The sequence below is a fragment of the Rhodnius prolixus genome, unplaced genomic scaffold (assembly GCF_049639745.1).
Source record: "Rhodnius prolixus isolate KJV_2025 unplaced genomic scaffold, Rpr scaffold_7, whole genome shotgun sequence".
NCBI classification, from domain to species: Eukaryota; Metazoa; Arthropoda; class Insecta; order Hemiptera; family Reduviidae; genus Rhodnius; species Rhodnius prolixus.
Genome location: NW_027411582.1, coordinates 38,383,562 through 38,405,734, shown reverse-complemented (window position 1 = coordinate 38,405,734; position 22,173 = coordinate 38,383,562). Strand labels below are relative to the sequence as shown.

General features: G+C 32.8%; 2 protein-coding genes across 7 annotated transcripts in view; both read right to left on the bottom strand.

Moving 5' to 3' along the window:
• Positions 1-7,798, bottom strand: part of Mitofilin (inner membrane mitochondrial protein mitofilin) — a 44,696-nt gene extending 36,898 nt beyond the window's left edge. Inside the window, exons 1-10 of one of the 2 annotated variants that reach the window (XM_074115310.1) lie at positions 7,611-7,798; positions 7,344-7,438; positions 7,045-7,251; positions 6,048-6,157; positions 5,464-5,556; positions 3,095-3,217; positions 1,942-2,080; positions 1,436-1,640; positions 1,054-1,191; positions 138-272 (exon numbers count right to left, since the gene is read on the bottom strand). In XM_074115310.1, coding sequence (XP_073971411.1) covers positions 138-272; positions 1,054-1,191; positions 1,436-1,640; positions 1,942-2,080; positions 3,095-3,217; positions 5,464-5,556; positions 6,048-6,157; positions 7,045-7,251; positions 7,344-7,438; positions 7,611-7,655 — 1,290 coding nt within the window. In that variant the 5' untranslated portion in view covers positions 7,656-7,798. The remainder of the gene's footprint in view (positions 1-137; positions 273-1,053; positions 1,192-1,435; positions 1,641-1,941; positions 2,081-3,094; positions 3,218-5,463; positions 5,557-6,047; positions 6,158-7,044; positions 7,252-7,343; positions 7,439-7,610) is intronic. The other variant, XM_074115309.1, reaches the window with a different exon arrangement.
• A 3,160-nt stretch (positions 7,799-10,958) lies between these two features.
• LOC141447596 (uncharacterized) lies at positions 10,959-21,583 on the bottom strand. 5 transcript variants are annotated; one of them, XM_074115304.1, is made up of 9 exons: positions 21,331-21,583; positions 20,766-20,890; positions 19,862-20,082; positions 15,832-19,679; positions 15,631-15,754; positions 14,509-14,760; positions 14,097-14,145; positions 13,815-13,903; positions 10,959-11,568 (listed from the first exon to the last, which is right to left on the bottom strand). In XM_074115304.1, the coding sequence occupies exons 1-9, from the start codon at positions 21,448-21,450 to the stop codon at positions 11,486-11,488; spliced, it is 4,911 nt and encodes a 1,636-aa protein (XP_073971405.1). In that variant the 5' UTR covers positions 21,451-21,583; the 3' UTR covers positions 10,959-11,485. The 5 variants fall into 5 exon arrangements, with proteins under 5 accessions (XP_073971405.1, XP_073971406.1, XP_073971407.1 ...); XM_074115305.1 differs by having other exon boundaries at positions 14,509-14,757; XM_074115306.1 differs by lacking the exon at positions 10,959-11,568 and adding an exon at positions 12,809-13,096.
• Positions 21,584-22,173: the final 590 nt, after the last annotated feature.

The following is a 22,173-nucleotide window of genomic DNA, read 5'->3' as shown; positions in this document are numbered from 1 at the left end:
AGCGTCTGATGTATCAAAAGGTAACTGCTAAGATTATAGTAACAAGATTGTGACCTAGGCGTTTCCTACTAATCAGGGTAATTTGTTCTCAATTACTTCTAAATACTATTGTTATTCTTTACCAAAAATTGACTTACCCTTTTTTGGAATTCCAAACCATATTTTCGTTTTACTTTCTCAATTTCCTGTTCAACACATTCTTCAGTTAAATCTACATCAGTGTTTTTTTTAACATCGTCTAATGCTTGCTTCAACCTTAAAGCGCTTACTGTCTGAAAGTTAAGAAGATCAAGTTTAAAAAAATGAATGAACCTCCATGACTTTTTACTATAATTGTCGAGGTTCAATACATTATCCCCCAATTACAAACGCTTTTTTTTCTTTTTTGAAAATATTAGATTTTTAAATTTCAATTTTAATAAACTAAATTGGGGTATATAAAACTATGATTGGGATTCGACTTGGTATCAAAAAATAGCCATTTTACATTTCTACGTCGACTTATTGGCCGCCATAATTGCTAATTTTAGCTGATCATACCCTGATCAAATGGTGAAGGAAGCGTAAAAGTAAGTAGTATCAGAAATTCTGTCGTGGTTCGGTAGTCTCCAAAGCCACAATGGCGGAAACTGGTCCGAATCGAACCCTCAATGCAGCAACTCGAAACACTGCTGTCCATTTACAGCGCTGCCAATAAAAAACTTCTTATAAAGAGGACCAATCGAAATAATAGTAGTAATAGCAAATCCTTAACACGAGGAGAGGCTTGTAGTATGATTTCGTTTTTCAGTACAAGACTACTTCCAGCTACATTTGCACAGAATAGTAATCGTAGATAGACCACTCTATGTTCCTGTGAAATGGATGGACAACTACCTTAAATTAAGGATGCCATAATTTTGTCACAAAACAGATGCCTCGAACATAGTAAACATTATTGGGTTGCGAGACTTCTGTCTCTGGTTAGATGTGTTAATGGCCCCTGGCATTTTAAGGAAGGAGAGTCAATTGGATGGACCCAAGATTTTTACCGATTAGTTAAAATATACTTACATCCAATTTAGTCAATTCCTTTTGATAGTATAATATATTCTGGAAAGCGTAGAGTATGAACAGATCTATTTCTCCCTCGGCTAACTTCATGTTCCTTTCAGACAGCCGGACGTTAGGGAATAGTATTTCTAGTTCCTCCTGCAATTATTTAAAGAATTAGTATAATTAGAGGACTTTGTTAAAAAACAAATAAAATACCATATAGTTATTTTTTGGGGCATTCCTCCAGTTTTAGTGTTTTTAGGGTGTTGAAAAAAATCTAGCATTGTACATTGAAATTGACATCTTGGAAATTTAAAGTTTGAAAACTAGAGGAAAATTGTTTTTCATCATTGAGACAAGGATTTCTACTTTTAATATACAAATCCAACTTGGGACTTACAGCAAAATGTTTCCTAGCTTCTTGCACTTTATCCCAATATTTATCCGTAACGGCCACTTTAGCTCTTTCTCTTTCAAACACCCCTTTAGCATCCTCTATGTCTGTTAATAGTTTATCCAAATTCTGCTTAGCTCTTTCCCGGACGGTTGGTCCGCCAGGAAGTTTAGGATCATCTAGGAAACTCTTCAGTTCATTTATCCTTTGGCTAGAAAGTAAGGCATGAATAGTTAATACATCATTTTAAAGGCAATTTAGCTAAAATCTATTTCTGTAACATTTTCACGGCCCTACTTTCCAGTCTGTAAAATTCTAAATTTACAAATGTTGTTACGAACTAAATCATACACGCAGGGCGCAACCCGATTGTTTTTTTCAGGCGGGGGAGTTTTAATTTCAGAAATAAATCCATTTACTTATCATTTTAAAACTATTATTTCATTTAGTGTACAACACAATCACTTTCTTTACTGAAATGTTTACAAACGTACATTATTCTAAATACTTACATCGCTTCGTTGGCGTTATTTTCAGCATCTCTTATAAGTCGTTCTTTTTCTTCACCTTTTTTTTTAAGTTGTGACCAAATTCTTGGATCTGCTTTTTCTACAGATTGTTCAACTAATGAGTATACACTTTCAGCGTGATCTGTAATTTAATATTTGTTATAAATAAATATAGATATAAAACACAATCTCAACAATTCGATTTCTTTTTTTTTTAATGAATTCCCTTTACAATAATAGCAACTTAGAAATTTGGATAAAATACAAGGTAAATAAATAAACAAAACAGCTTTTAATTAATAAATAACTTCGCAATTAAAGATCGTTCAAGTACTGATCATTAACAATAACTTAGGATGGAAGATTTGCGAGGAATCGGTCAAATAAAACTACTCGTCTCTTTGCCAACGTTTCTGGCAAATATATTGTCCTCTTCAGGGCGTGGCTATGCGGGTTGGTTGAGTTACAGAAACTGTAACTCAACAATAACAAATACTTTAAATTAAATACTTTAAATAAATACTTTAAATAAGTTAACAATAACAAATTTAAAAAGTATACGAATCGGATTTAGGGGAACGTTAACATATGTATAGAAGGAAGATGAAAACCCTATTTGTTGGGGGAAAATTAATTTTTTTTTGTAAGACTGACTTTCTAATTATTAAAAATTACCTATATAACTGTAAGGTGTAACTGTTCCAAGACGTTCCTGATAGTAATAAACGAAGAAATAAATGTGAGACATAAAACGGCTCTGAATTTATTAAAAATACTACAATTTTAGTAGCGCAGTTACAAAAAAAATCATGTTAAACTCAATCGTGTATGTACGTACATCCGGTAGAACGCAATTCCGGAAATATGGTTGATAGTAAAACTTTTACTTTCTTTAGAATTTATTTTATTTTTTTATTTTGGTCACAACGTGCCTCATGTTAACTGCAGACCACTAGTTTCAATGAAGCACTTAACATCTGTTCTAAACATAGCTTAATATCCCTCTCGTGTATATAAATAAATAACGTACATATTGCTTAACAATGTGGTATCACTGTCAAAACTAAATTTTACTTCCTTTCAAATAATTACTTCCTAAAACGTTAATAACTGAAATGAAAATTTAAAAAGAAGAAAAAAAAAAAAGCATACTTGCCCCTCAATATACAAACTGCTTCTTTGAAAGCTTGAATAGCGGCTGTAGCCGCGTTATTGATCTCTTTTTCTAAACTAGCTAAACTTGTTGGATGCAATGCGTCTACCGCTTTTGCGGCCTCTTCTGTAATTTAAAATTTAAAAAAATAAAATTAATTAATAATAATAGTAACAAGTTTTTTTTTTTTTAAATTTGCTCGAAAGACAAGCAGGTCATTGTAATTCTGACAGTTCTAAGTTAGCTGGAGTTAAGCCTTCACACGTCTTCCTCTTTATTCCTGTTCTTAACTTTTTAACTCTCATTCATTTGGAAAAATATTTAATTCTTCTAGTCTCCGGGAAATTTCAAACGATTTTTCTATTTAAAAAAAAAATTGGTCAAATAAAACTATATATCTACGTCTATACAGTAAGCACAAAGTTAGGAAACACTTTTCGAATAAGCCATAGAAAAAGGGAAAAATCCCTTACAAGCTGTAAAATTTTAATCAAAATCAGAATTACAACAACGCCTTTAATAATGATTAAGGCATATGAATGTCCAATATAATGAAATGGTACTTCAGTGGAGACCTAGACAAATTGCTCTTGCCCCCCAAAAGAGCTCTCAGAGAAAGCACAAATCCATTCACTTCCAAGTACTTGCGATTTTTTAGCAACAAATATAACCTTCCTTTATAATATACAAGCTCAATACTGAACATTATACTTGAATGGTTCTTTAGCCTGCTCTCACAGAAAACGTTTTTTTTTTAAAAAAGTTGTTGACCACCATGAGTACTAAGTAAAGTACAGTAAATTCCCAGCCTATTTTCCCAGCTGGAGCTTAACCCAAATACTAAATTAGGTGCTGAGGACTGAGGTTGGGACCTCATACTTCTGGTTTTCGGTGCTCAATGTTTCCAAACATCCTCTTTCTTCTTGAGTTACCAAACCAAATAATTAGTTTTTTTGACCCGGTAACTTTTGTATCCGTCACACTTTGTATCAACATGCAGTAGAACTTATTAAGGATTTTAAGCTTTACTCGGCAATAATAAGGCTGTATTTTTCTGCACACACCTCTTCCGCTCAACCAAATGACCACAAAATGAGCCCTCAACACACACAAGTCCCGGCCAACAAAACAACAAAGCCAACAGGCACAGACAATCACAACAACAACAACAACAACACAACAACAAATCATCGACAACAACAAATCATCAACAACAATCACATAATTACAATTAAATAAAACAAACAAAATCACCCACTCGCACACACCCAACACAAACTCGAAAAACACGCACCAATCCAAACTCCCAACAACACCCTCCAGATCTACTTCATCTACCAACCACCGAGGTCATCCGCCTCTCAAAGGCCGCCTGCGCGAATTCGCGGAAAGCCACATACGCAGACGCGTTCTCCAGTAACAAGGGGAAAACGTCTCCAGCTACGAAGAACGGAAATCCCACCTTCCGCCACATAATACAGCGCAAATCATTATAAAGATCGCATTGCATAATAATGTGCTCCGCTTCTGTTATAATATTTGTAGGTTGCAAGAGAAACCTCTACGCAATCCAAGCTACAAATGAGCCCAAATTGCTACCACAAAGAAAAATAATAACAGCAGTAGACTAAGTTTGGAATGAAAATCCAGAATCGGGCCTGAGCAATCTGAGATCCACAGCTCGAACAACTCTACCTTAAGGGGAAACATCCAAGGCTACTCCACCATCCCAACTTTCCCAACCTAAGATCCTAAACAATCCGTCATAAGGTGGGCGTTTCCCCCTTCACTAACACTATAGAAGAGATAAGGCAAGGGCTCTTTAAAGCACAATATCCACTGAGAGAAACAATCAGGTGGCTGAGACAAACCAAAAGACTCTCAGTAATGACTCTTTGGACTGTCAACAACTCACAGAGCTCATCCATAAGGACGAATGCTTTGTGAACGTCCACGCCTTCGAAGCTCGATAAACATGTATCATGTTCTACTAGTATAAGTTTAACTAAATTATAATTGAAAAATTCCATGTAAGTAAAAGTAAACTGCCTATTTTTTCAGGCGGGCTTTACGTCCAACTACCAATTAGGTGTCATGGACGGAGGCGACTAGCAAACATACTTTACTGTAAATTTCTCATATTAATCATTAAATAAAATCCAAGGCCTAAGACCGGGAATAGAACCACAATACATATTAGCTTTGCAGGTCTCGCCTCTAACCGCTCGGCTACGGTGCCGCCTAAAATTCCATGTTTCAAGAATAATTAGTGTCGCAGTGTGTGAAAATCATAAGAGTGGTTCAAAGAGATTTTTCTTTTTCCTTTATTCAAACAAAATTAATTAATTTCTTTAATTTTCACGGTAACTTGCCTTCAGCCTTTTCCTTTGCAGCGTCTTCAACAGGTTTCTTCGCTTCTTCCTTTGGTTCACTATCAGCTAACGGTTGAAAGGTGGATTCAGGCGCTAAAGAAAAAGATAAAAATTAAGTTTCCATCGAATCTCCTTACTATATTATTAGTTGTGAAAATCCATTTAAAGATAAAGCTGTATCTGCTTCTTGTAAAAAGCTTAAAAATATTCGGAGTTCCGACTTGAAAATGTATAGATAGAAAAAAAGTATCTGAGTTTCCACTCTGGATTTTTTATATTGCAAAAGCAATTTTTTCCCTCTCCCTCTATCTAGATGGTCACGGATTTATGTGATCATAACATTTATTTCAAACATTCTACGGAAAAAAACAAAACGATTTTACGATGCTGATCGTGGCTCCACTGCTTCAGTCGCCTGAAGCCCTTAACGTTACGTACTTATTAACCAAAACAATCTTTAATTTGAGATTTTCAGATACAAAGCTTATATTCAACGAATGGATGAAAAAATGGATTTATTACGTTTAAAAAGGCCATCAAATCTAAATAACTCAAAAAACAAAACAAAAAGCTAATAAACTTACGAACATATGGTTGCCCTTTGGAATCACAAGGGCCAAGTTCTACTTTCTTCGATTTAGATTCATCCGGTCCGTTAGAAGAACTGATCATGTTCATTATTTCATTCCATACTCTGTAATCAGTGGAATAAAAAGAATTTTTTCAAGTTAATGATAAAATAATGGTTTCCTTCTTTTGTTCTGTTTTTGTAAAATATTTGATTAATTAGACAGCAGGAAGAATTACCAAGTTTCCAAATAAACATTAGTGTAAATGTTGCTTCAAGAAATTTCAATCTTTATTTTGGATAAAAACTTGTTCCAATCTATTTAAAGGTTTTCAAAAAATCTGAACAACTCGGTAGTTTTAGATATCTATCCCAAAATAATTTTTAAACCATTTTAAAATTGGACACTCCGCAGCTAGTGGGCCCTGATAGTCTATAAAGTTGTGCATCCGATTCTTTAGGAATCGTAGAGAACCTGGGGATTTAACTTTCACGAACAACACACCCTGATTTGAACAACTACTTGGGTTTAGCGAAACAACAGGCCAATTCTAGCATCATCACTATCACCCTCATTCGTAATGACTATTAATTTGAACAGCGACAAAAACGTTAATAAAAAAAAAAAAAAAGTAGTTTACGTTTGACAATTTTTCGATGCGTTCAACCACTTTTTTTTGGGCCACCTTTGGTAAGCACAATGTGACAAAGTAATCAACATGCAGCCTGGACCCAACTTTGCATTACTACTTAGGCAAAATATACTCTATCTATCGATAAAACAACAAAAAACTAATGAATCTCAGCGCACACTAGCTTTTTTAAAAAAAAGTGAAACCGGTTGTAGCAAAAACGTACATAATCATTTATATTTTTGAGTACAGATAAAATCAGGTCATAAAAGAAAAAATGGCAAGAACTACTGGAAATCAATTGGCAATAAAATAAGAAATTAGTTAATAAATTAAGTAATTTAAAAATATATAGTATACGGTTAACAGTAAGTTACCAACCTCTGCTTCAGCTTTTTTATATATCTAACAAGATAGTCTATATGACTGGTTTCTTCGGCAGTGACGAAGGCAATAAATCCATCGGATCCTGGTACATTATCGGAGAGCCAAGCTCTGAACTCAGGATCATGTTTTGCATAGGCCACTACAGCACCGGTACCCAATACTACAGCTCCGAGTGAGTAATAGAATCCTCGACCAGAGCCACTAAATTTCAAACCAAAATAACAACTCAATAGATCTTGAAAAGAATCTTAGAGGTAATGTCTTGACAACACCATAGCAACAATCACACTTACTCTTTAGGGCATTCCTTTTGTTCTTGTTTTGATTTATCGCGATTATAGGATGTAGTTTTGTAGAATCTAACGTGATACTGTCGTTGAACACCAGACTGAAACAAGAGAGAGAAAATTTAATATTTATAACACAAGCTAGCCCGCCTTTTTAATGAAATCTACACATTACCGCAAACTTTATTTATCATAAAAGACGAACTTTTTAACTTTACACACCCGATAAATTTCACAGTTTAAAAAAACAAAAATACAAAAATTAAAGCCTACCTTTGTTACTGTCCCAAAAGGAAATTTAGAGCAATGTCTGAACATTATTGCCCGAAAATGGGCTTATGAATTAAAAATCGACGATCGGAGGAAGGTTAACTAATGAAAAGAACTCTATACACATGCGTACTTCACCCAGTGCATATATTATTTTTAACCAAATTCGCTAATCCAAAACCAGAATATTCCATTTAAATTAAAATCTGTGAGATTTCTCTCATAATTTAACATGATTTAAAAACATAACAATAAATAAACTTAGCCCATTTTGTAAATCATATGGTTTATTACATTTTATGAAATCGTCTTCACTTTCTTCAAATTCACAATTTAAATAAAAAAAAAGTATTTAAATTAACAATACCTATGCAAGATATGATTTAAACAATAAATCATTTCCATAAAAACATTTTTAGTTAAAGCACCATATTGCGCGGGAAAACTGTATAAATATTAACCTTTTCAAAAGTTCTCTTTTTCTGAACCCAGTTTGCTTAAAAAGAACGAAGTTCAGAAGGGTTTTAGGTGAAAGAAATTCATATTTACTAGATTTGCAAATGTGCCCTGTTACCAGATATTTTCTACGACTGTATTATTGTGGAGCTTTGAAAATACTTACTTTCACTGGGAGACCTATTAGAACGCGATTATTACATATTTAATCAACATTTCTCTGAACCTTTAATTTGGTTCTTAAGGTTTTTTTAAAAAATGTTTACCGTCTTAAGTGCGCAAATTTCCAACATTAGAACGAGTTTCTCTATGGAGCATCTATTCATTTCAAGTTTCTCTCTGCCACTTAAATTGCTGCATGGATTTTAATGGAAATAATAAATAATTTTATTTATGTACTTTTGAGCTTCCTTCAAATCTATTCAAGCAATCCTCAAATCTACAATGCCATCCAGTGAAGTGATCCAAGTTTTCATCATTTTGGCCTAAAACTACCTCCCCATACCTTATCTTCTTGATCATGGATGTTGGATCTTACCATGGATGAAACTCGACGAACTCCAGATGCTCTTTTGTTAAATTACAGACCTAGTTTGCCTCATAAAGAAAAACCTACTTAAATTTTCCATCAGCGAATTTGTATTGAGGGAAATGATGATGGAAGATATAGCACATTTTATCTGCTTAAGGGATGTGATGTGTACTGTGCTTTCAAACCTGAGACCTAGTTTACAAAAATCAAAAGGAGTTTACAAAAGGAGAGGTTCAACTTGCACTACAAGGAGTCCACAAGTCTTTTGGCTGCTTCATTTCCACATGTTCTATTCTATTTACATTCAAAATAAAACCTCATTCCCAAAATCAGGTAATTGGTGACTAAAGAATTACTAAGTGCCTTGTCACAAAATGTCAGAATAAATTATTAGGTGGACATAAAAGTAGGGAAATAAAATGTATTAAGACATAACTAATAAATATATAATAAATAAGTTATTTTCTTTTAAAAATTTAAAATAAAGTATATACAAACGACTGCACATTTGGAAAAAATATATAATTCATTCTTTTTATGTAAATAGTTATATATGTATATGCAAAGTCTATTTTCATAGAAAAACGTACTTCTTAATAATCATTTACATATGTATAATAAAAATTAAAAAGATGATACCAAAAAATGTTACACATAACTGCATAAATATTTTACAAAAATTTCATTTAACAATTATGATAATGGGACAAAGAATTTTTTTTTTTTTTTTAATTGAAACTCTTGATAGTAACTATCAGTTTGAAAATGAGGTTAGGTCCTGCAGTGCTAGGTAATATCTTTGATTTTAATTCTCCTAGTATGCATGTTTCTTGTATTTCAGACCGGTTTCGGACGTTTGTCCACGACCAGGGGTAGATTAATGAGTTTAGTGTAGAGTCAGCTAATTTAGTGTGAGAAGGCAACTTAAGTAAAGTCGATAACTTACGAGAGCAAATCTCTCCACCGAAATGGCCACTTACAAAAGTTTTTATTTATTTATTTTTTTTTACTTTTGTTGAAACTTTCTGGAAAACAGCTCCAAAATTTTCTTTAAAAGGGTACGTAATACTTACTGCGTACCATGTTCTTATTTGAGCACCACTGGAAGAAGAGGTAGGATACACGTTGCCCAGTAGTGAGTTTGTTGATCACTCCCTAGCTGGAGCAACTCTAGGAAAAAAGAGAATGAAGACTCCTCCCTTTAACATGACATTTCAGTATTATGTATGATCTTACAAACTGTTAAACATTTTCTTAAAGTTAAAGTCAACCTTTCGATACAGAGTTTTATCGGACTTATCAATTTCCAGGTCTCATATGTCCGGAAAAAAGTGTTTTCCGAATCCCTATACGGGGTGAAAACATTCTCCGTGTTTCTACGATGGGACACGAGGAGATCTGTAATTATTTTTGTATCATTTCTCTATTATTAGTACTCTTGTGATAGAGGGATTCTTCCCTGTTAATTGCTATTTTGCACTTTGTACGGTCTTACCACCTGGATTAAAGCCAAGGATTAAATGTGTTGTGGAAATTCTTAATTTAAAGAAAAATTCTCAATCGAAAGCAGCACCTAACTGAAAATGGACTTAATTTTTTTAAATTTTCTACAAAATTTATATTTTCCACATTTAGATTACATGCACAAAGATCTATAAAATAATTTTTACTTTTAGAACAGTTCTGAGGGACAGGGTAAGCTTTTTTTTTCCATTGTACAGTTTTAAAAACTAGAATAATGTTAGTACAAAATAAATAACTTTCAAAATTAGAAGTTCCAAGAAAATGTTTATTAAATATTTGAAGAAAATTTATCTCTTACAACTATAAGAATTGTAATAAGAGGAAGTTTGTGTTTTTCTCGTTAACTCTAACAAAATATTTCTTAATTTAGTCAACCAATAAACAAAGGAACCTTTTTTTTCAAATTATTTTGGAAAAATATTTGATTTTTTTATTTTTGGCTAACTTTACAAAAATATGGCCATACTTTTTTTTTTTTGAAAGACGTACAAAGTTCTTAAAAATAAAAATAAATGAGTTAAAGCAATATCTAACAATTTTCATTTTTAAAAAAAGAACTCATTTGGTGCAATATGGCGTGGTATAATTTACTATTTACATTAACTATTAAAAGAAATTCTCTTAAAAAAAAATTTTATAACGTTGAATAATTAAAAAATATAAATAAATATATAAAATAAACAAATTATCAAAGAACTCATTAACTTACGAGGGGCATCCAAATATAAAACGGAACTTTTTTGTACTTATTAATTTATTATGTATGTATTGTTCCCCTAACAAAAAGATCAAGTTTGTTATCAGATCCTAAGGTGGCCCATCTCCTTAAATAAGAAAAGTAATTTTTTTTTTTAATTAAGACTAATTCGAGCAGTGCGCGCCTTATCACGAAGAAGCAAAAGTTGCAGGAATAGTTTACTGCGTGTCAAGACAATCCAAGCTTCTTTCCATTTGTCTTCTCCTGCAAGCTGTGAGATTTTCCACTTCGAGCTTTGCCCTCCAGTTCGAGATATCATTCCCAGACTTTTTTCTTAAGTTAAAAGAGGCCAAACTTGGGCAGTCGCTCTCTCCTATACACACCACCACCCACCTTTCTAACACTCTTAAGCCCTCACCCATACTTCGTCTTTCCATCACCGGAAATCGAACATTCCGATTTATATTTGATGGCCCTCGCAAAAACAAACATAAAAAAAATGTTTCTCTCCCAAAACTATTTCTTCCATCAGCATTAATTTAAAAAAATTATAATTTTTTCTCCCAACTTTGTTTTCCTCTGATCCAAATATTAAAAATGATCAACAAAGAAATGAATTATTAACAGTAGATTTACAAAGCACATTATCGGTGCCATGCTCACTTATCCTCACCTGACCTTTCTTCGTAAATTTGGTAAGGATGGACAAACGTTCGACGTGGGTGTTGAACTTCTGGTTGCATCAGCGGTATCTGCATTCAAAATAAAGAATGTAAACAAATTTTTCCTCTAACGTCTACAAAGTTAATTTCATTAATCTTTGTTTTACTTTCTCTTACTCGACTAAAAAGACGGTAATCGTACAGATTTCACTGGAAATATCTGTTTCAAGGTTTCCTGAATACGGTAACAGCCGTTTTTAAATAAGGTTTAAGCTTAAGTGTCATCAGGTTCGTTTGCTAAAAAATTGGTCAAACCAGAAGTCGCACGTTACTGAGAATCTATTTATTTAGTTTTCCAATCTTTTTTTTCCGGGGGGGGCAGATTTTATTTAAACTTGCACCAATTATACACACGCAGATGCACTGCTTTTAACTGAAATATTTTCCCAGGGAAATTCCATCAAGGGGGTAGGGAAGGTTAGGTTCCACTAGGTCATTTTTATAAAATAATAATAAGATTAAAATTTGAAACTAAATTTCCAAACTTGGAGAAGACCGGCTGAATGAGTACCACTTTATGATTTTTCCAGCATTTTAGGATGTTATCGAAAACATCGATACGATTTTTCCCCTACGATTTTCCTTAAGTATGATTTAGTGCAAGATACTAGTTTTAATACCTTTAATAAACCCAAAGAGGGAGCACATACTTAGAACCGGTTGTTTTTTAACTCTAAATAAAAAATATACATATTTAAATATTTTAAGATTCGAACTCTTCACCAAAAAAAAATCGATAACTGGTACTAGTGATCTGAAAAAAAAAAAAATCAATAAATAGCCTAATTTTAATGTTCCGACAGTTTTATGGTTTTAATTATGCAACGTGAATAACAAGCGGCTTATACATTTTTCTTATAGATAAATTTCAACCCTAAAATGCAATTCTGGAAGCTGTGCAAAAGCGTCAGTACTCTTCGTCCTCTTCATTTGACACATAATCTTTTCCAGCCACCAAATTCTGTAGATTCAGGGAATAGCTGGAAGTCAGAGAGTGGTACCAAATTTGGTAGTGATTGAATCTTCGAATAATTTCCATTTTTCCCCAAAACATCTTTATGGGTAGGTGCATTGCCCTTAAAATGTTCATCCAGGTGGTCCAAGCAGTCTACCATAGCTTTTTTTAAGCCATGTTATTATTTAAAGTAATGAATAAAAAAGTATTCTTTTTGCATCCTCGAAATCACTGGTTATCCTTTTTTTTTTGAAAGATGAAATTGACATCAACTTTTTTTCTTGTTTTAGCTCAGAGCACCGCTGTTTTGAAACCTGTTTCGTTTCTAGCTTGTCGAGTTGGACCCACTCACATCCAACAGTAAGAAATTGGGCGTATAAATTCACTTTCTTTATAAAACGTTTAAAAATTATTTTTAATGAACTTCTAACAAATAAGGCACCCATCGATGTGTTTCGATGATCATATTTAACTTGATGATAAAATACTCTTCACATATGCTGACGGAGTCAGCTATCTCAGTGACCTTCAATTCCCGAATGCCCATCTTCACTTGACTTGTTTTCATCTACGGTTGCAGTTTTGGTACTTCCTTGTGAATATCTAAAATAAAAGTAGGATCACGTTTAAATTCAACATCCCAATCAATTTACAAAACTTCACCAACTTTAGATGAATTTCCGCTGGCGATAAATCGTAAAAAATAAAATAAAGACTAGTAGATCCATTTAAATGAAATACGCAGAACACGTACGAAAACTATTTTTCAAGATCAGTTCTGACCAATAACGACATACTTTATTAGATTAAGTGCACCAACTCCAGCAAAAGCTTCACTTTAACTGATAGCAACGATAGTAGTACATAGCTCCACTCATAATATTTGTCTAATTTCACTAAGAACTGAATTATTATGGCCTCTTCATTTTATTCAGTGAGTATTTTATCGGGAGGTTTTATTAGCTCTGGAAATTAAAGTTAACTACTTGAGGTTTAGAAGAAAAAACAATTAAGTATTCGCCTACTTTTTTTATTTTTTCAAGTTGGGCTTAACGTCCAACTACCAATTAGGTGTCGTGAACAAAAACATTTGGTTTTTTTTTTCCTCCTAACGCTGCGCATTAGACGTCTCGCAGCCCAAAATCAGTGAACAAACATTGAATCCAACAAGCATTTAGAAAAACACTCTAGTTTGAAGAAAATCTAAGTAAGAGAAAGTTCTGCAAAGTATTTTCCATCAGTTTTTCTTTTTTTGAATAAAACATAGTTCAAAAATGTTTATAAAAAAAACAATCTTTAGAAGATAGTTAAATCAACTCACCAGATCTGTTACATCTAGTTCTCGATGAACTTTGCGACAATGTCAACCTTGGTTTATATAAATCTTCACTGTCGTACCTTTGGGTTGACCTAAATTGATCACCGTATAAAATTACAATTTGAATTTGATTTTATACTTATTAACAGATTTTTTGTTCTTTTAATTAAATTATAATCAGTTTAAACTAACTTTAAATAAAATCAAAATGATTAAAAGTTTCTTTATTAAAACATTCTTTATATGATTTCTTTTTTTAAGATAGATTTCTTTTTGAGTTTGTACCTTAAAGAATTCCTAGTTGTACGCTTCTGTTTTTCTTCTTGTGTGCTCACTGAAAAAAAAGATGAGAAAAAATTATGATGTCTGCAATAAATAAAATAAAAAATGACTAACAGAAAGTTATATTGTGGATAACATGAACAATTCATGTTACTATGAGCCAAAATGTATCTTGCGTAAAAGAGTTTGGGATACCAACTCCCAACAATGATAAAAAATATGTGTTTTCATACTCCCAACCCCAGTCAAAATGGCAATTTTATTTATTTATTCTTATTCTTCATGAATTAATGTTACTTCATATGTTAGATTATTCTTATTTTAAAGATTAATGGGAGCCATTTGTCGAAGTGTGACTGACAAGACGACACTTAAAGTCATAAACAAATAACCATCATCATCAATGAGAACTTACCAGGATTATTTCTTGGTTTACCGACCGGGTCGTTACTATTACTAGAACATTCTTTTCCACTGGTTACATTTTCTTCATCAACAGTACAGTTTCGCAGCAGTTTTACTTTAGAATTTCCATCACATCTAATAAGTTTATTATTTTCAATATCAATTTCTGGTTCTTTTGATTTGACATTTTTATTTCTAGGCATGATCTTGAAATTCTCTTCAGAAGTGGACAAACTTTCAGCATACTCCGGTGAGTCTTCTGCTGATTGTAAGAAAGAAAATTAAATACACTATATTGGGTTATTAGTGTAGAGAAACTATTAGGATCTAAGGGAGAAACTACTTCGATTTGGTAAAATTTACTTCTAGTAGGATTTACAATCGTGCAGATTTTCAATTCAGATTAAGGTTTCGCATGCCCAAACCGAGGCTTGCACGCTATCAGAAAGCACAAGCAAACCTTTCCTCGCTTGAATTCTTACCACAAAAGAAAAGTGGCCACTTTGTCAATTTCCAGATAAGATAGGAAAGGCCTAACAGAAGTCCAATCATATACAAGATATTTAACCTCACGAGATCATGTAGTCCGTGTCTCTGGTAGCCGTGGAAGACATAATTTATGGAGAAAATCTTGCAGAGGAACGCGTTTTTTGGAACAACTTCTTCATTTGGCGGAAGCAAAACCCCAAACCAAAGACTTGGGACCTTCTCCTACATGATAATGCCCACACAAAAAGTTTAAACATATCTCAATTAGCATTCAGGACATGCATTGGGACATCCTTTCCCGTTCGGTTATAAGGAACGGTTATTCTCTAGAGGCCGCCCCTTCCAACTATCCGTGACAAGAATTCTTTTAATCCTTGTGAATGATCTCCACAATTTCCCTGATGAGTATCTACGCAAAAAGAAACTTTCTTTTTTTTTTGTTTACAAGAAAGCACTTTTAGTTCTTCTTGAACGGCCACGTCATATATACATAAGTAATGTAGGGACATTAAATAATTTATAAATTCTTATCCAATGCTCTGAGATAATAAAAATTCTTTGAATTAGAGCTGAAAAAAAGCACGAATTGAGATTCTTTAATTCAATATATTCTGCAAAATTTATTTAATTCATCCTGAACTACCTGGTACTAGATTGTTTTCTATCATCAGATTATCCAAAACATCTTCCGTCAACGAAGTAGTCAGTACACGATCATTCCAATCGTATTTCTTAGTTTCATTTATATTGTTACAATCTTCTAGATTCTATAAAATAACAAAAATAAAATTGTGATACAGTTAATACAAATGATGTTACAAAATAGAAATGTCATTAAACTCACCGAATTAATATCTTCAACATCTTGGCTAAGTTCAACATTATTATGAGTCGCCAAACGTATACTTTTATATCTTGAAACACATTTAGCCCGCTCATCAAGACATGAACTCTTCGTCAATTTTATGGAACAACCATTTTTCCCAGTCAATATGTCTCTTACAACTTTCTCATGTTGATCGGCTGCTTTTTCGATTGTGATGAGTTTAGCATTATTCTTCTCAACTTTTGCTGATCTTACCGCTTGTATTTTTTTTTTATTATCTTCAAATAAAGCTGGTGTTTTAACCATATTTGAATTGCCATCCAGTTGATTATTCCAAAACTGTGTATCTGTCGTATTGTACTTCGATAAATATGACATCCGAACACGTTTCAATTCTTCCAGCTGATTACGAGCTATATCAAGCTCTTTCTGAGTGAAACCCAAGAAACCATTGTCTACTACCGGCCGGTTTTGTCTTTCTTCTAATGCTTCACTTAACTTACGTTGTTTTCCAACGGAAACTCCATTGTCTTCACAAGGCACTGGGCAATCGATCACTTCATTTCCCCCGATTACATCTATTTTACTATTTTCATTTCTATCCAAAATTTTCTTTGAATTACTCTCCCTTCTTATACGATTTTTCCTTTCTTTTGTTAACAGTTTAAATTTTACTATTTGCTCATTTTTTCGTTTTAAGTTAATTATTTTTTTGGAATTTAAGAATGATTTTATAGTATGTTTTCTTGTCATGTTTAGTTCACAATTTTTTGTTTGAAGTTTTAATTTTCTTTTCATAGCTCTTCTAGCGCGAATAATTTGCCTAACTTCGTCGATATTTCTGGCAATTCTTGGAGTTTTCAAGGTTTTTGGTTCTTCATTTTCCACATCATCACCACGACATCCTTCTACGATGGTCTCCTCTTCTATTATTGTATCGTTACTCTGGTTTTCTTCAATAGCTTTTGTGATATCTGATTCTTTAGCTAAATTACTAGCAGACATGTCTAGATTGTCTTCTGCTACCATGATGAGATCACAAGTTTCATTTTCCAGTATTGACTGTTCTTCAGTAAGATGCTCAGTAGGTGCTTGTTGATTCTCTTCAATTACAACCTCTTCATGGAGTTGGACATACATAGTCAGATTTTCTTCATTAAGTAAAGCTGCCTGTTTCTGTTTTTTCTCCAAACGTTTCTTCATATGCATAATCTTTCTTACTTCATAAATATTATTGGCTATTCTATGCTTTTTTATGAAACTTGGCTCTGCTACCACATTAGACACAACTTCTTCAGTTTGGATTTCATTTTCAATTGATACAATTTCACGGATTTTCTCATCGAATTCTTCCAGTTTTACTACCTCTACTTCTTCATTTTCTTTTAGGTCAACTTTCAATGACTCAGTTAAATTTTCAAGAGATGTTTCAATAGACATAATATCTTCTGTGTGTTCGATATCCATTGGTAATTCATCTTCTCTGATTTCTTCAGTTTGAGTTACTGTTGAATCTGCTTCAACTATTTGTTTAGTTTCCTCTTCGTGTAATTCCTCAGAGAAAGTTTTTTTATTTTCTTGGTTTTCCAAAGCTTCCATTTTCTCAATATTTCTTCGAGCTTGCATGATTTTCTTGATTTCAAAAATATTATTAGCTATTTTTGGTTTTTTAAAAGATGATGGTATATTCTCACCAAGTTTTTCATCTTCTTTTCTATTTTCTTGAACTAGATCATTTTCAATAGAATCATTGATTTTCATCAATAAAATGTCCACATCATTTGTTGGTTCTTCTATACAATCTAGTGAATCTGTGTTTTCCTCAACAGATGAAGAACCTTCTCTACCTTGATCTTGAGATGATTCATTTGTGTTATTGTGTGCACCGTTTGTACTATCTTTTTCCTTAGGTGCACTACTTGAGAAACCGCTTCCTGGACCATTATGGTCACGATCTGAAGATCGACGTGATTCTTTAACTTTAATCTCTTCACATCTTTCGCCTTTCCTTTTTCTAGCCTCTCTATCCTTCTTTTCTTCTTTATCGCTCTTATGCTTACCACTGCTACTTGACGAATGTTTAGATTTGGATTTGTCACTGTGCTTCCTGCTTTTCTCTTTATCAGTGCCTCTTTCGTCGCTCTTGATGCGTTCTTCTTTCACTATCCCAGATTCGTAATCCATATTGTGTCTGCTTTTAGCATCTTTACTTCTTGCCTTATCTTCCTTTTGTTGATCACCAGGTTCTCCCGTATGTTTAATCTTTTCTGACTTTGACGAACGTTCCTCTTTACTTCTATCTCTATGCTTCCCTGATTTCTCCATCTTTTCAGTTGATCTGTCCGATCTTTGTCTACTCTCACCTTCCTTACTTCGTATTCTGCTTTCTTTAGACTTATCCTCACTTTCTTTCGACTTAATTTTTTCCTGCTTCTCTTCCCTATGCCTTGATTTTTCATGTTTCTCCAGCGTTTTTTCTTTCTCATATTCCTTTATAACATAACTATCAACGTTTTCTTCGCAATCTTTAAAATCATTTTCTTTTTCTGCAGTTAAGTCCATGTTTTCATCAGTTTCATTATTTCTCATTTCAAATTCTTCTGGTCTTTCGTTCAGATTTTCTTCCTCTACATTGTCCTCGATCTCAAACGAAAATGAATCTGAATATCTCTGTTTATCTTCACCATCCATAGACTTTGATTCATCCTGCACGACAAGTCTGTCCTCCTCAATGTGCATGTTTGATCTTTCTGTGGATTTTTCAATTTTCCCTTCTCTTTCCTCTCTAGGCTTTTCCGAACAGTCTCTGTGTTTGAACTTCTCAGGTTTATCGTCATTTTCTCTATGCTTTGATGACTTCTCACCATGTTTATTATCAGTCTCTTCTTTACTTTTGTTTTCTTTATGACCACCATCACGTCTATCTTTACTTTTCTTTTTGTGCCGATCTTCGTGATGTTTCTTATCCTTATCTGATCTGCTTGGTTTAGATTTATCAACTTTCTTGCTGTCATGATTGTGATGTTTGCTATCACGTTTTGAATCGTGATTATGGCGACTACTTTTATGCTTGGAAGATTCTGAATGTCTCTTTTCAGCTTTTTCTTCCTTTTTCTCGGACTGATTTATTTGAGTCACCAGTTTCTCATTGTTTGAAAGACTTGAATCACATTCATCCATTTTTTCACTTTTCTGTGAATCGTTGAAGGTTTCTTCATTCTTAGGCACATCTGTGTTAATATTAGAATTTAGTGATTTCCTCTCTCGACTAATACTAGACACAGAACTTGTAGAATCTTCTGAAAGAATTTTAAAAGATGAAGACTCTTCTTTCTCTAGTTTGTCACTAAAATCTTGTTCTGAATCAATTTCTTCTAAATCATTTTCTATATCCATTCTAGTTTTTACACAATCCGTTTCACCAAGATTGACTTCAGCTTGTTTGAGTTTCTCATTTAAATTGCTGAAATTTTTAAATGGTGACAAACTATTTGTAATGCTTTGTCCAATTGAATTTGTATTTGATTCTATTTCCAATTCAGCAGCAGATTTCTGGCCAGTTAGTACAGAGTTTTTTGTACTATCAGGGCTACTAGTCAAATCTGATAAAGATAATTTACTTTCATCGTTACTCATTTCTGTGCTAATCAGTTCAAAAGCAGATGAATCATTATTATTATTATTATTACTATTATTAGTAGTAGTGTTGTTAATAATATCATGACTATTATTTGTACTGGTTACAATATTATTTTGTTCATCTTCTTTTGGACTGAACGTAAGATCATCTACACTTCCTGGTGAAATCGGATCCAGATCCTTAGGCAGTAGATCTTCCAATAGCACAACATTGCTTTTGATTGGATCTGCAAAGATAGAAATACTAGTATAGACATATCGTGGCAGGGTATCTGCAGAGCCAAATATTTCATACCCAACCAATCACATTATCTCTGTAACAGAGCGTTTCACACAATATACTAATAACTCATTTTGCTTTCATAAATAGATTTATGATTATTAATTTAATTTTTTTTTTTCAAATTACCTTTGACTGGAGGTGGAGGTGGACGTGGAGGCGGAGGATGCGGCGGCGGTGGATGTTTTAAAATAAAATTCAACAAGTTGCGATCATTATCCGGTCGTATGGGTTTTGGTATGCCTAAAGAAGCGTAGACTACATCTTCTACTTTAGGCTTGAATACTGTGTAAATCTTTGGATTAACTACTTGATCGACAATTCTGTCAACTCCAGTTTCCAGGAAACCTCTAAAAAATCACAAGAAAAAGTATAAATAAAAATTAGATTGAATATTGTAGAGCTTGCACTATAAAATAAGAGAAGTGATTGTAACAGTGTAGATTTTCAATTTTGACTTTCCACAGGAAATGACAGTTTAACCTGTGTTCGCAAAAGCGGATATTACACATTGATCTAACCAATAGTGAGTGTGGGGAATTACTCACCGTAACTCAAATAACAAATTGCCAGGAAGATAAAATTCAATGTTTCGTTTAGCAGCTAACAAAGGACCAAAATACGTAGTTACTTATGAACGAATTAATTCAAAATGAACTGTAAGTTAGAGGAAAACTGATATTTGAGTAACTTAATAAAATGTTTTAGTTTTAGCATTCCTTTAAACTGTGATTATAAAAGAAAGTTCTAATAAAAAGTCTAAATGTAACAACAAATACTCTACTTTTCTCCAATGTTCGTAATAATACAGATTTTCAGACAGCTTTGAACTAGTACACACAATAGAGACTATTTCCTAAAAGACACTTCTTTGGAATATCCACAATTCAACACGACCGCAGTACTTCCACTTTCTACGACTTTAATCAATGTTAAACGATAAGGATATTTAGGCAACACTTGTGGCTGATTGGTAAGGAATTAAGACTGAAGCGAAGGAAATATTTCTTGCTGATATTGCAAAAGTACTTACTGTTGTACATGACGTCTTAAACTTTCTCTCAATTGAGTTTTATTCAAGTTCTCTTGCCATTTGTGCTTCTCTAAAAATGTATTTACCGTACCATTCACTCTTTCTTGTAGATTCTGATAAGCGGGCTAAAAACAAAAAAAAAAATCAAATTTGAGTTTCTGTTATTTAATGTATCATGCATTAAATAATCTGATAATTTGTAAACAAACAAATCTTCATAGAATTATGAATACTTAAAAGGATAAAAAAGAAGATGCAATTTTTGGTAACGAAGACCTTTCATATGATTACACAAATTGTAAAAATGTTTTCGAAGTTGTGATAAATTCATTTTTCATTACTAATATACTTTTTGATCACTTCTGCTTAAAAGTAAAAGTAATAAGACCAGCAAAAATCATTTAGGTTATACCTAAAGTACACGAAAGCAAGTTCAAGATAGCGAATGTAATCTTATTATAGAATTTGTAACGTTTATAACTAATTTAAAACATAAAACAAAGAAACGGACACTTAATAATTGTGTAAAATCATAATATAAAATAGAAAGAAGAAAAATACCAACCTTAGTATCGACATCAGCTAGGCAATCTTTACGAAATTGATCAAAGATTCCTTGTGATTTCAATTTCCCAACAATTGTTTCAACGAAATCTTTATCCACAGTTTGATACATATAATCCATGGTAAAATACTAATGTAAAAAAATATGATAAAAAGTTTTAAATGACTATTCACACCCTTTATCAACGAAACACACTGTTAAGAATTTAGAAACACAAGCCACAACAACACAGCGGAATAGGAGTGATCTCAGATGTTTAGCATAAGAGATGACAGTGTTGACATATCATAATAAAAGAAAATAAATTATCGTATTTGTATTACTTGTTTCCAAAGTAGTAAAACAATTTTTTTATAATCCTTTATTTTTTTCTAAGAAACTATAAAACCTTAAATTTGTGTTTTTAATTAAAAAAAAACCTTACCCAATTATCAGTTACAAGTTGCATACATATATAAATAAAAAAATCTTCTCGAAGCCACATTCCAAAATTAAAAAAATAAACTGGTATAAACACACACATACTTTCTTTCACTTCTATTATATTTTCAAGCTCTAACTAAAATAAATTTTAATGAAATTTAAATTTTTGGCTAAAACATAGATGATACAACCCTTCGACATGTCAGAGAATGCTAATGAACGGTAGCCGAGCGGTTAGAGGAGAGGCTCGCATTGGGAAAAAGTCCATCCACCTTAAGAAATTGGCTTACTTGACTTCTTTTTGCGCATTAGTCCACAACTATAACTCAGGATAGTTCGCTGAAGGCCACTTCAAAAGGAAGAAGATGGATAAACTACCCTCTAAAATACGATTTCAGTATAATCTATGGTAGTAGCTAT